This window comes from Pan troglodytes, chromosome 21, assembly GCF_028858775.2.
Source record: "Pan troglodytes isolate AG18354 chromosome 21, NHGRI_mPanTro3-v2.0_pri, whole genome shotgun sequence".
Taxonomy (NCBI): Eukaryota; Metazoa; Chordata; class Mammalia; order Primates; family Hominidae; genus Pan; species Pan troglodytes.
Window position 1 is genome coordinate 52,200,741 of NC_072419.2, and position 13,968 is coordinate 52,214,708.

Sequence of the window (13,968 nt, forward strand, 5' to 3'; positions counted from 1 at the left end):
CAGCACAGAGGCCCAGAGAGGGAAAGAGACTGGCTGGAAGAGGCAGAGCCGCGCGGGTGCCAGGACCCAGGTCCCTCCTACGTCCGGAGCCTACGTCACCACGATGCCTCCCCTGGGCCGGCGGCAGAGCCCGAGACCCCCGCAGGTTCTAAGACAGCCCCACGCCCCCCAGTGCGCACGCTAAGTCCAACCCCGCCGCGCACCGCCCACCGCGAACATCCGGCTCCTGCGTGTGTGCTCGAGGGGGAAACTGAGGCGGGGGCGTGCCAGTGAATTCATTCCTTCCTCAGTCCACCCGCAGGCCTACAAAGCTGTCTCCCCTTGCTCAGCGCCACAAGGAACAGCAGGGACGGATGGGAAGAAGGGGAGGGGGCCGAAAGCAAGCTGGGTGCGAGGAGCCAGCCGACCCTGCCACACTCAAGATGGCGGCGCGGCCGCGGCGAGGTCCCTCAGAGGCGGTACCAGCGCATGCGCAGCGCGGAGTCCCGGCCCGGGACACAAGATGGCGGCAGCGGCGCTGGGGAGGGCGAGGCGGAGGCGGCAAAACGGGCGGTCGAGCAGAACGTGTAGCCGCGTCCCCTCCAGTCCGCTCCAGGCAGGTAAGAGTCCCAGGAAGCCATGGTCCCGCAGCGAGCCGCGCCAGGGTCTGGGGATCCGAAGCTGGGGGGCGGCGGCCCCTCCGGCGCTTTCTGCTCGGGACTGCCGCTTGCCCTGTCTCTGTTGCCGCCGCCATCTTAGACCCGCGGGTGGGCAGCCGCGCCGGTGGCCGAAGTGAGGGAGGTGGGCCCGGAGAGCCCGAGCGGAGCGGCCTCTAGGGCCCCTCCGCTGCTGCCGCCGCCACCGCCTTTGTGTCGGGCTCCGACTCTGAGTCGCCTCAGCCCGGGGGCGGGAGCGCGCGGCGGGGCGGGGGGCGGAGCCCGGGAGATGGGCCGGCGCGCGCGCGCGCCAAACAGCCCACCCTCGCTGGGGTAGGGGGAGGGGAAGGTGCGCGCGCGCGCGCTGGACCTCGCCTCTCGCCTTCGTGCGCCGTCGCGCCTGCGTACTTTGTTCGCCCTTTGACTCCTCCCTACTGGGCCGGAGAATTCTGATTGGTACATTGCGGAGATGGTCCCGCCCCACGTGCCTCCAATCCCGGACTCGGACTCTGGCTTTTGATGGGTTCTTCTGGTTGCGCAGATACAGTTGTTTATCCTTGAGCAGCGGTAATTCTCAAACTGCGGTATGCGTGGGGGTCGGGAAGCCACAGGATAAATAAAGACGTTATCTTAAGAGCAGTTATGTCTTACTGGGAGCGTACAATGCTGGACTCTACATATAACGGTCGAGTGATTCCGGTTTATAAGCCGGAAAGCAGAAGGGCCCGGAATCCGGGTCTGTCCAACCCAGGGGCTGGTACTTGGGCCACAGACCTGCTGCGCTCAAGTCACATAGGAAATTAAAAATGGTTTTAATTGCAAAAAATGGGTACATTTTTTCAAATAGTGTGAAAAAACGAGTCATCCTGTCTCCCAGTCACTCTTACGGTGCGTTTTAAAAATACAAATTCTTGTGTGCCTCACCTCCGTATTTCTGGCTTCTGAGATGCGCAGTGAGGCACAGGAGTCTGATTTTTTTTTTTTTTTTTTTTTTTTTACAAACTCCAAGATGATTCTGATGCACAGCTGGCTTTGGAAATACTGCAGTGTCCCCATTTAGCCTCACACTAAGCTGTGCCGCTTGTGCGTATTCTGCAAAGTTCATCTACCCGGTGCATCAATATCACAGGATGTTTCTTGGGGAAAATATTTTTCAATAAAGGCGAACAAGATGTGTCACATAATGTGTTTGCATGTTTTTATTTTTGCAAGACATTATTCAGAGCGTGTCTTTGACTTGCTGTGGGAGGCTTGGGATTGTGCCCCCACAGATCAGTGATAGGTATGTTTGTTGATTTTTCTCTGGTCTAAGGGTACTTTATTTTATTTTTTATTTTTATTTATTTATTTTGAGACGGAGTCTTGCTCTGTCGCCTGGGCTGGAGTGCAGTGGCGCGATCTCAGCTCACTGCAACCTCCGCCTCCCGGGTTCATGCCATTCTTCTGCCTCAGCCTCCCGAGTAGCTGGGACTACAGGCTCCCGCCACCACGCCGGGCTAATTTTTTTTTTTTTTTTTTTTTGTATTTTTAGTAGAGACGGGGTTTCACCGTGTTAGCCAGGATGCTCTTGATCTCCTGACCTCGTGATCCGCCCACCTGGGCCTCCCAAAGTGCTGGGATTACAGGCGTGAGCCACCGCGCCCGGCCTCTTTTATTTTTTAAGAGATGAGGTCTTGCCCTGTCACCCAGGCTGGAGCACAGTGGCATGATCATACTTCACTGCAGCCTCGAACTCCTGGGCTCAAGTGACCCTTCCACCTCAGCCTCCTGAGTAGCTGGGACTGCAGGTGCAATTTTTTTTTATTTGGGCCCGGCGCAGTGGCTCACACCTGTAATCCCAGCACTTTCGGAGGCCCAGGTGGGTGGATCTCTTGAGGTCAGGAGTTCGAGACCAGCCTGGCCAACATGGTGAAATCCCGTCTCTACTAAAAGTACAGAAAATTAGCCAGCTGTGGCTCATGGCTGTAATCCCAGCTACTGAGAGGCTGACACAGGAGAATCGCTTGAACCCAGGAGTTGGAGGTTGCAGTGAGTCGAGATCGTGCAATGCACTCCAGCCTGGGTGACGGAGTCTCACTCCGTCTCAAAGGAAACCAAAACCAACCAAACAAAAAGCTTTATTTGTTGTAGAGCTGGGGGCTCACTATGTTGCCGAGGCTGGTTTTGAACTCCTAGCCCAGCTCCCAAGTTGCCAAAGCCACCGTGCCCAGCCTAAGGGTACTTCAGTTGGCAGGACTGGCTACAGAGTTTGTGGGGCCCAGTGTGCAAAATGTAAATGTGAGCTCCTTGTTAAAAAGTTATTAAAAATTTTAAGACAGTGACGGCAGAGCCTTACACCAAGCTCAGGGCTTTCCTGAATGTGGATCCCTGTGCAGCCGCGCAGGTCACATGCCCATGAAAGCAAACCTATTGGTGAGAAAGCTTAAAGAGGTATCATTTTCATCCCCTGTATTCCCTCATCCCCTCTCCCGGTGTGTCCTGCCCTGGAGGCCCCCAACTTGCTCTTTGTTTTTGTCCCTCTTGTCCCTGCCCTGCAGCATCCCACAGGTCTGTGACTGTTTTCCTATTTGCTTTCCAGCTGCTGATGCAAGGAATCCCCTGGGCTCCCGTCCACTCCACTGCTGACCAGCCCATTCGCCTGTGCTGAGTCTTCCTGCAGGCCTTTCCTTGCCTCTGTGGGACCCTGTGGGGGTCCATCCGGCTGGAGAAGAAAAGCCTCTCATGCTAACGTTGCAGACCCCAGAGGGTGAGAGAAAGGGGGACTTCATTCAGTCTTGAAACCTGTGTGCTCAGCCCCCAAGGCATCAGGAATTCTTCCTGCCCAGAGAATCAAGGCAGCTTCATTTTTTTCGTACCTTGGTCAGTGGTTCTCAACCTTTTTGTTATCAAGGCACTTTTTGTTGTACATATGCCCTGTTGCCCCCTGCATTTTTATCTGCCAAACTGTACTGATGGAGTAACCATTGACTTTTCCTTTTCTAAATTAAGGAAGACGTCTATGATGGAGTGTACAATAAAATCACTGTCCCAATGATTCGTATGATGTCGTCAACAACCAATCAGAGCTTCTGATCAGCATGAGATAATCAGTGTGACCACAATGAGTTGATAAAATTTCAGCATGAAAAGATAACTGATGTTTAAGCCTGCCTTTGTGGTCTTGTTGTGGGCAAAAGTTTGATTTCTTTTGGGTGGTGTGACCTACTGAAAACAACTTTAGCATCACCAGTTCTATCTCAGTTAGCTCCCAGTTGTCTGACAGCCCCAGGCCAGAAGCACTTTGGCTCCTGAGGCTGTTGCTGGGTGTGCTTTGGGTGGGGGAGTAGGGAATACAGATCTGAAGGAACTGGCCTCCTTGCTGGTACTTACAGTAAATATTCACCTGGGGATTATGAAGGAGTCAATTAGATAGTCCTTCTCGATTGCATTGGTTATTTTAGCAATAGCTGCTTCCTGCCATGTAGTGTAAAATAAGGTGACCAATTAGATTCCATGCCCTTCCCTAGTGTGCTTTGTTCCTTTTAGATTTTACTGGATGAGAGCAGTAAAATCCCATCTCCTTCTGGGAGTTGTTACTATTCCTTCTTGTAGGAATCGCTTCTCAAGGGCAGACCCTGTTCTGTCTTTTTTGCTGCTCTTGGTGCTTTGTAAATATTTGCAGAATCAATAGTGCTCCTGTTGGGTCCAGGTCCTAGGCCTGAGCACAGGAGAGAGCTGAATTGGACGCAGTTCCTATTCCTGGAAGTTCTGACAGTTTAGTGGGGAGACAAACCCAGCTGATAGATGAGACCATCTGAGTGCTACGACAGAGGTGTTCACGGCCCTGAGGAGGAGCTCTGACCACCTGGCCTGGGGAGGGGAGAATCAAGGAAGGCTTCCTGGAGGATGTGAACCCAGTAGCAAGCCAGGCAGAGAAGAGGGGGAGGGGCCTTTCAGGCAGAGGAAGCAGCAGGAGTGCACCCATTGAACAGCTGGAATTGCAGCTTAGATCCCAGGGCTGCTGTGTGGCACCATGCTGGCCCTCCAGGATAGGACCTGATTGGATTTCTCCACATCGGTGGGTGGTCACTGGGGCCCTGGGTGGATTGTAATTGGCGGGTGAGGGGGTGGAGCTGACACTTTTTGGTCCTCTGTGTGGCAGGTCCTGTGTGGGTGCGGAGATGGCCAATGAGAATCACGGCAGCCCCCGGGAGGAAGCGTCCCTGCTGAGTCACTCCCCAGGTACCTCCAATCAGAGCCAGCCCTGTTCTCCAAAGCCAATCCGCCTGGTTCAGGACCTCCCAGGTACTGAGGGGGAGCAGTAGTGGGGTGGTGGGGTAGGAAGGGCACCCTGGGAGCAGTCCTGACCCTGGCTGGGCTCCGTGCCTGTTTGCAGAGGAGCTGGTGCATGCAGGCTGGGAGAAGTGCTGGAGCCGGAGGGAGAATCGTCCCTACTACTTCAACCGATTCACCAACCAGTCCCTGTGGGAGATGCCCGTGCTGGGGCAGCACGATGTGATTGTGAGTGCCAGCCTAGGGTGGGGGGTCTCAGAGTGGCCTCTGGCACCTGGGCCTTCCCCAAATGTACCCTGAGCAGCCATTCAGTGCCCAGCCCTGTGCTGGCACCTGCAGATACAATGACAAGCAGGACAGACACAGCCCCTGCCCTCATGGAACCTACACTCAAATGGGGTAGACTGACAAGTAAACAGATGATTGCATGGCTGCTGCACGGTGGGTGCTGTGCCGCGAGGCAGGAATGAACAAGGCAGACTTGCTCCCTACGGTCGCAGAGCACCCATGGGCTGCCAGGAGACAGCAGGATTACACTTGTGGTCCGTGTATGAGGAATAGTGTTAGAATACATCTAGATCCTGACATACTCTGGGGAAGGCAAGGAGATGGGAAAAGCTCTGAGAATGAGTGTTTAAGGTGAGAGAGTGAGTGAGTGTGGGGAGGAAAAGAACATTCTAGGATCTGACATGTCAGTACGACGGGAAGTACAGGCATGGGCTGTCTGGTGGGAACATGGGCTTTTGGGTCCTTCTCAGCTGGGGCAGCGTTTCTTTACTGGGCACAGTTGAGACAGTTGGCATCTTCATTTTGCATGTGAAGACACTGAGGTTCAAAGATGGGGAACGACTGGCACGAGACCTCACAGTAATAGGCAGAGCAGGACGCACACCTGATGTGAGTTCAGGGCCACACTACTCACCACCATGCATTCTCTCAAGTGTTACCAAGAGTCCCATCTGCAGGGCCTTGCTTTTTACAACAATAAGCAGTTTTTGAGCTTTTCTTTTATTCCTCACATTCATTCTGTTCTTGAGGAAAATAATGTGTAATGAGTACTGATCTCATGCCAGATGCCATGTTAAGCAGGTCATATTCACTGACTTATTTAATAATCTCAGTGGTGATGTAGGGATTAGCATGGCCATTCTGAAGGTGAGAGAACTGGAAGGGAAGTAACACACCCTGTTGCACAGTTGCAAGTTGCAGGCAGGACTGGAGCCCAGTGTTCTCTGCCTGTATCCCAGCTCCTCTGCTCTTCCCTAAGGAGTAGGAGCAGGGGTGGGAGGGCGTGAGGATTCAAAGTCCTGTGGCTCCTAAGCCGCTGGCCCTGGTTGCAACTCTGCTGGTCTCCCTCCACCAGTCGGACCCTTTGGGGCTGAATGCGACCCCACTGCCCCAAGACTCAAGCTTGGTGGAAACCCCCCCGGCTGAGAACAAGCCCAGAAAGCGGCAGCTCTCGGAAGAGCAGCCAAGCGGCAATGGTGTGAAGAAACCCAAGGTGAGTGTCTGCGGCCAGGAGCCGGCTGCCGAGCGGCCGGCTCAGACGGGCCGCCTGCAGGCTCCCTGCAGGGGCTGGGCATTGGCAGGCCAGCCAGGAGGGGGGCCTGGGACACAGTTCACCAGGTGTGCACTGTATTGGATGGAGCCTCTCTGGTGAATCTCCTGACTTGACACCTTTGTGACTTTCACTACAGATTGAAATCCCAGTGACACCCACAGGCCAGTCGGTGCCCAGCTCCCCCAGTATCCCAGGAACCCCAACGCTGAAGATGTGGGGTACGTCCCCTGAAGATAAACAGCAGGCAGCTCTCCTACGACCCACTGAGTGAGTCCCTGCTGATTGGCTTGGGGGCACCCATTGCTAATGTCAGCCTGTCTGGGACTGTGGGGTGGTGTGGGTGGGCAGGACATCCTCATCACTCCTCTCTGTGCCCCAAGGGTCTACTGGGACCTGGACATCCAGACCAATGCTGTCATCAAGCACCGGGGGCCTTCAGAGGTGCTGCCCCCGCACCCCGAAGTGGAACTGCTCCGCTCTCAGCTCATCCTGAAGCTTCGGCAGCACTATCGGGAGCTGTGCCAGCAGCGAGAGGGTACCTGCCTCTGGGCTGCAGCCTCCTTTATTTCCACCCACCTTTAGCATGAGCCAGGTTTGGCCAGGCCAGTTTGGGGATGGTGGAGTGGGGCCCAGTGGTGAGCCATGATCACACCAGTGCACTCCAGCCTGAGTGACAGAGCAAGACCCTCTTTCAAAAAAACCAAAAAAACAAGAGTATCTATACCTTAGGATTCTATGATAAGCATTAAGTAAAATGAATAAGTATTAAATGAACTGTAGTTTTTAATTTTATTTATTTATTTTTTTTGAGATGGAGTCTTGTTCTGTAGCCCCTGCTGGAGTGCAGTGGCACCATGTCTGCTCACTGCATCATCCTCCTCCTGGGTCCCGGTTCAAGCAATTCTCCTGCCTCAGCCTCCCGAGTAGCGGGATTACAGGTGTACACCACCATGCCCAGCTCATTTTTGTATTTTTAATAGAGATGGGGGTGTCACGATGTTGGCCAGGCTGGTCTTGAACTCCTGACCTTGTGATCCGCCCGCCTCAGCCTCCCACAGTGCTGGGATTACAGGCATGAGCCACCACACCTGGCCAATTTTTTTTTTTAAGAGACAGGATCTGGCTATGTTGCCCAGGCTGGTCTTGTACTCCTGGGCTCAAGCCTTCTGCTTGCCTTGGCCTCCCACAGTGCTGGGATTACAGATGTGAGCCACCATGCCTGGCCTAGTTTTTAATTTTTGTGATTAGTAATAAACCTATTTAACCTTGCTCAAATATAGAATCCTCTGGCCTTTCACCTTTTTTTTTTTCTTGAGATGGCGTCTCGCTCTGTCGCCCAGGCTGGAGTGCAATGGCGTGATCTCGGCTCACTGCAACCTCCACCTCCCGGGTTCAAGCGATTCTTCTGCCTCAGCCTCCTGAGTAGCTGGGACTACAGGTGCCCGCCACCACGCCCAGCTAATTTTTATACTTTTAATAGAGATGGGATTTCACCATGTTGGCCAGGATGGTCTCGATCTCTTGACCTTGTGATCCGCCCGCCTTGGCCTCCCAAAGTGCTGGGATTACAGGCGTGAGCCACCGCACCCGGCCCACCCTTTTTTTTTTTTTTTTACGTTACGTAATACTTTTTTCTTTTTCTTTTTCTTTTTTTTTTTTTTTTTTTGAGACGGAGTCTTGCTCTGTCTCCCAGGTTGGAGTGCAGTGGCGCGATCTCGGCTCACTGCAAGCTCCGCCTCCCGGGTTCACGCCATTCTTCTGCCTCAGCCTTCTGAGTAGCTGGGAATACGGGCACATGCCACCACACCCAGCTAATTTTTGTATTTTTAGTAGAGATGGGTTTTTTCCATGTTGGCAAGGCTGGTCTCGAACTCCTGACCTCAGGTGATCCACCCATCTCGGCCTCCTGAAGTGCTGGGATTACAGGCGTGAGCCACTGCACCCGGCCTTTTTATTCTTTTCTTTTGAAACAAGGTCTCGCTCTGTCACCCAGGTTGGGGTGCAGTGGCACGACCACAGCTCACAGCAGCTTCAGCCACCCGGGTTCAAGCGATCCTCCCGCCTCAGCCTCCCGAGGAGCTGGGACACCCAGCTAATTTTTTTTTTTTTTTTTTTTTTTTGTAGAGACAGGCTGTTACTGTGTTGCCCAGGCTGGTCTTGAACTCATGGGCTCAAGCTATCCTTCCACCTTAGCCTTCCAAAGTGCTGAGATTACAGATGTGAGCCACTACGCCTGGCTAGATACTTATCAACACTATAAAACTAGTGATTCTTAGAATATATTTTGGGAAATGCAGCCTAGAAGCTTCTGAAGTGGGACTGTGTCTTGCTTACTGCTGAATGCGATGCTTCCTATACGTGCCAAGCTCCAAGTGGGACTGCTTGATTAAATCCAGGCCTTCAGCAGCTCTCCTGTCCTGCAGGCATTGAGCCTCCACGGGAGTCTTTCAACCGCTGGATGCTGGAGCGCAAGGTGGTAGACAAAGGATCTGACCCCCTGTTGCCCAGCAACTGTGAACCAGTCGTGTCACCTTCCATGTTTCGTGAAATCATGAACGACATTCCTATCAGGTACAGCTCCACAGCTGGGGATGACCCTGGGCCATTTGGTTTCTGTGCCCAGTCATGTATAGAAGGCCTCTAACTCTGCCCACTCTGTAACGCAGGTTATCCCGAATCAAGTTCCGGGAGGAAGCCAAGCGCCTGCTCTTTAAATATGCGGAGGCCGCCAGGCGGCTCATCGAGTCCAGGTTTGCCTGTCTTCTGCCCCAGGCGAGATGGGTCTGTGATTAAAGTGGGAGGTCATAGGCCATCTTGCCCAGTCTCATGCAGGGCTGTCATTGCTCTCGGTGGCAGAAGTGGGGCCAGCTCCCAAAGGCAGAACAAGGGCTGTGATGGAAGCTAGGGGTTGATGCCCAGCGAGCCCATGGAATTAGGATGAGGAGGGTGGAGCCAAGCCATTCCTTTCTTCTGCCCTCCCCTTGACTGGCAGGAGTGCATCCCCTGACAGTAGGAAGGTGGTCAAATGGAATGTGGAAGACACCTTTAGCTGGCTTCGGAAGGACCACTCAGCCTCCAAGGAGGACTACATGGTGAGTGGGTCCCCGGGTGAGAAGGCCAGTTTTAGGGCTCTGTGGCCACTTCCTCCAGGAAGCCTACTCTGCCTGTCCAGGCTGGGCAAGGCCTCCCCCAGCGGCCTATTCTTGTGCAGTATGGCAGACGTTCGACATTCGTCAGTCCCCAAACTCATGACTGCGGAGATGTTTCTCTGGGCTCCTGGCTTTCTCCCACAGAACATTTCCATTAACAATCTTAACGGAGTCTTACGCTTGGCCACACACCACAGATAGCTGCCTTTCAGCCTAATGAATGTTCAGCATCTCCCTTGTAGATTTTTGGAAACAGATTGACAGCCTGCTTTTTTTGGGTGTGTGTGTTCATATCATGGTTAAGAGCTACCATCAGATTCAATTCCCTACTCTTAATGTGTCCAAAACAGTTCTGTTTTCTGGCCAAAACCTATCACTTCTTAAACCTCTCCACCAGCACTAGCAATGGGCTTTCTTTTCAGGACCATATTTCACAAGAGACAAGGTTTCGCACTTCACGATAGTAACTGTGTACTTGACACGTAGAGAGTGACAAAGGTAGGTGTACTCACTAGCCAGAGTGACTCATTCTCACTCTTCAGTTTTACACGTGTGATTCAGCAAAATTACAAATCCCGACAGTCATCTTTGCAAGTAGCTAAAAGCTCAAATCTCAAGTCTGCAGCAACCAAGCACCCTGTTTTGTAATTGTGTCTTTCCCCAATAGACTGCAAACACCATAAGCTGGGACTGTGCTGGTTTGTCTGTTTCTCCAGTAATTATCATGGGATCTAGCAGTGTAACCCCAACAAAAGCTACTGGCATTTATTGTACACTTACTGTATGCCAGGCATTTGGCAAGCCCTTAAGGGAAATGATCACATTTAATATTCAAACTGCCCTGTTAGGTATCTCGTGTCCCCTTGACACTTGAGGAATAAGATTGAGAGAAGCCAGGGGATTTGTCCAAGTGACACAGCTAGTCAGCAGCAGAGCTGGTTTCAAAACAAGGACTGCTGGACTCCAACAGCCCTGCGGTTACCTGCCAGCCCAGCTGAGCCCCTCTGGCCTCCACTAGCGCCCTGATCCAGAATGTGTCCTCTAGGATCGCCTGGAGCATCTGCGGAGGCAGTGTGGCCCCCACGTCTCGGCCGCAGCCAAGGACTCCGTGGAAGGCATCTGCAGTAAGATCTACCACATCTCCCTGGAGTACGTCAAACGGATCCGAGAGAAGCACCTTGCCATCCTCAAGGAAAACAACATCTCAGGTAGGGGAAAGGTGAAGGAGGAGCCAGCTGTGATGCCGTCAGCTCTATACCCTGATGGAAGGGACAAGTGAGACTGAGCCTCAAGGCCAGGGACTGGTTTGGGGCAGAACCTGCTGTGTCCTTTGGCTGTACTTCTCTGGGAAACAGGGAGAAGTGATAAAGGGAGAGCCAGATGGTGGTGGTGGTGAAAGATAAGCTGGGAGTCGTAGTTAGGTGTACCTGAATTTACATCCATTCTCTGCAAGCCTTACTTTCCCCAGACTGAAGTGTAGCACCTGGTGGTAGGATTGTGTGAGTACTCATAGGTAACTCAAGTAAACCATGTGGCCTCAAAAGATCCCCAAATAAAGGATCGTCGCTATTACGATGACGGCGATGCAGTTCTCGTTCTTCTGCCTGGCAGCACGACCCACGGGCCTGAGCCTTCTTGACTGCCAGCCCAAGGCACGGCATACGGGGGCCTGCTTCGGTACTGAGTGTGTTGACACAGGCCACCAGTTTCTGCCCCGGCCAGTTGCCTGGCTGGTTTCTTTTTATGGCTTTTCATTCCCTTTCTACTGAACTGGGCCAGAGTATACTGATCTGTGGAATGGGACTTCCCTCTCTCGGTACAAAGCATGTGGCCCACAGTGGCTGCAGTGTGAGAATGAGGAGTGTGGTCCCTCACTGCTCTCCCTGCCCACAGAGGAGGTGGAGGCCCCTGAGGTGGAGCCCCGCCTAGTGTACTGCTACCCAGTCCGGCTGGCTGTGTCTGCACCGCCCATGCCCAGCGTGGAGATGCACATGGAGAACAACGTGGTCTGCATCCGGTATAAGGGAGAGATGGTCAAGGTCAGCCGCAACTACTTCAGCAAGCTGGTAAGAGCTGCGGGGAGGAAGGCCCTAGCTGATGGCATGAGTCAGGGCCTAGGATCTTTCCTGAGCAGAGTCTCCAGCAGGAGGCCAGTGATGAGGACATGAGGGAGCACTGCTGAAGGCTCCTCCTCTCTGTCCCGCTCCACAGTGGCTCCTTTACCGCTACAGCTGCATTGATGACTCTGCCTTTGAGAGGTTCCTGCCCCGGGTCTGGTGTCTTCTCCGACGGTACCAGGTACAGGCCTGGGGCAGCAGGGAGGGCTCCCCAGGAGGGAACAGGGAGGGTGAGCCCCAGGTGCTGACTGTGGCCACTCCGCAGATGATGTTCGGCGTGGGCCTCTACGAGGGGACTGGCCTGCAGGGATCGCTGCCTGTGCATGTCTTTGAGGCCCTCCACCGACTCTTTGGCGTCAGCTTCGAGTGCTTCGCCTCACCCCTCAACTGCTACTTCCGCCAGTACTGTTCTGCCTTCCCCGACACAGACGGCTACTTTGGCTCCCGCGGGTGAGGGCCAAGGGCTGCCCTCTACCCAGGCCAGGGAAGAGGTCCTCCAGAGCACAGGGCCCGCCTCTGCTGGCTGTAGTGTCAGGCAGGCTTGGGTGGAGTCCCTGCCTCCACCTCTTACCGGCTATGTGACCTTGGACATGTTGCTTAACTTCTGGGAGCCTGAGCTTTTCTGGTTCTGTGGGCAGTCACGTGACACCCCTAAGCTGGCCTGTGGGTTTCTCAGTGAGTCAGTTCAGGGTGGAATAGGAACACATGGTCCCAGGCCCTGAGAGGAGTGAGAAGTGGGGCCACAGACCTCAGAGGCCTTACAAACTAGGGGTTGAGGTGACCACAGATGAGAGAAGGTAATGCTGTCTCCAGAAGGAAGAATGGTCAGGACCTCCAGAGGTCCAGAGCTCAGCAGCTGGGGATCCTGGGTGTAGCTTCTGCTGTGGTGGTGGTGGGCTCAGAACTGGATTTGAATTCCAGCTTGGTGAACATGGGCATCCCAGCCTGAGCCTCGCTCACTGTCCTCATTCATTCAGTGGAGACGGTCATGCCTTGTGCCCCAATGAATTAGGGTGAATGCTGGCTTCTGGACAGGCCATCTCTTCATTGTGGCTGCCTAGGGTTGGGGGTGGCACCTGTTTCTGGTTGAGGGACTGGGTCCTGATGGGACTTAGAATGCTCACTCCTGTCCCCAGGCCCTGCCTAGACTTTGCTCCACTGAGTGGTTCATTTGAGGCCAACCCTCCCTTCTGCGAGGAGCTCATGGATGCCATGGTCTCTCACTTTGAGGTGGGTGCACTGCCAGGGTGAGAGGTGGGCAACAGGCAGGATTGCCAGCCACCTGGGAGGTAGTCCCTGACATCCACCCTGTGTCCCCTTCCACAGAGACTGCTTGAGAGCTCACCGGAGCCCCTGTCCTTCATCGTGTTCATCCCTGAGTGGCGGGAACCCCCAACACCAGCGCTCACCCGCATGGAGCAGAGCCGCTTCAAACGCCACCAGTTGATCCTGCCTGCCTTTGAGCATGAGTACCGCAGTGGCTCCCAGCACATCTGCAAGAAGTGGGTGCCAGGGAGGGCAGGGGAAGGAGGTTGGGCTGGCCAAGCCAGGCCCAGCCCCACCCTGAGCCATTGCCTTTGCCCACAGGGAGGAAATGCACTACAAGGCCGTCCACAACACGGCTGTGCTCTTCCTACAGAACGACCCTGGCTTTGCCAAGTGGGCGCCGACGCCTGAACGGCTGCAGGAGCTGAGTGCTGCCTACCGGCAGTCAGGCCGCAGCCACAGCTCTGGTTCTTCCTCATCGTCCTCCTCGGAGGCCAAGGACCGGGACTCGGGCCGTGAGCAGGGTCCTAGCCGCGAGCCTCACCCCACTTAACATATCCTGCGGGGAGGAGGAGCCCCAGGGGTGCTAGTCTGGACTGCTGGGACTCGGGCCCCTGGGGCCTCAGAGGGACCCCGGCTGCCACTGACATAGGAAGATTATGGTTCTGCCAGGGCTCCCCTCCCTGCCTGTCCCCAAGTCCTCACCTCAAACTCCCTCCAAGTCCCATGTATATAGGTCCTGATGCCTTCCCAACCCCGCCCCTCACCCTGTTGCCACCTTGTTTCATTTGTAAAAGGAAATACAGAAACCCCCCCAAGAATGTGTGAGGGTCTTGAGGGCAGAGAAGGCTGAGGCAGCTGGAGCTACTTCTGGGACCACGCTCCCCTCCCTCCCTCCAGCAGCTCCTTCTCATGGCCCCTGGGCCTTCACTCTCCCATCTGGGGTCCCACACAGCTGGGTCCCTGGT

At 54.4% G+C, this 13,968-nt stretch overlaps 1 protein-coding gene across 4 annotated transcripts; it reads left to right on the forward strand.

The window, feature by feature from the left end:
- The first annotated feature begins 94 nt into the window (after positions 1 to 94).
- On the forward strand, positions 95 to 13,818 carry PCIF1 (phosphorylated CTD interacting factor 1). 4 transcript variants are annotated; one of them, XM_514687.8, is made up of 17 exons: positions 95 to 599; positions 3,214 to 3,381; positions 4,777 to 4,919; positions 5,011 to 5,135; positions 6,271 to 6,408; positions 6,605 to 6,735; positions 6,849 to 7,003; positions 8,892 to 9,039; positions 9,135 to 9,218; positions 9,461 to 9,560; positions 10,663 to 10,825; positions 11,511 to 11,683; positions 11,829 to 11,915; positions 12,000 to 12,184; positions 12,871 to 12,964; positions 13,061 to 13,236; positions 13,322 to 13,818. In XM_514687.8, the coding sequence occupies exons 3-17, from the start codon at positions 4,796 to 4,798 to the stop codon at positions 13,551 to 13,553; spliced, it is 2,115 nt and encodes a 704-aa protein (XP_514687.4). In that variant the 5' UTR covers positions 95 to 599; positions 3,214 to 3,381; positions 4,777 to 4,795; the 3' UTR covers positions 13,554 to 13,818. The 4 variants fall into 4 exon arrangements, with proteins under 4 accessions (XP_514687.4, XP_063658631.1, XP_016793508.3 ...); XM_063802561.1 differs by having other exon boundaries at positions 471 to 599; positions 3,214 to 3,494; positions 3,624 to 4,919; XM_016938019.4 differs by lacking the exon at positions 95 to 599 and adding an exon at positions 1,120 to 1,219.
- Positions 13,819 to 13,968: the final 150 nt, after the last annotated feature.

Excerpts from the sequence above, each read along its gene's own strand:
- PCIF1 (XM_514687.8), top strand. The coding sequence starts at position 4,796 with ATGGCCAATGAGAATCACGGCAGCCCCCGGGAGGAAGCGTCCCTGCTG. Across the intron at positions 9,040-9,134 it reads ATGAACGACATTCCTATCAG|GTTATCCCGAATCAAGTTCC; the intron begins GTACAGCTCCAC and ends TCTGTAACGCAG. Across the intron at positions 10,826-11,510 it reads CAAGGAAAACAACATCTCAG|AGGAGGTGGAGGCCCCTGAG; the intron begins GTAGGGGAAAGG and ends CCCTGCCCACAG.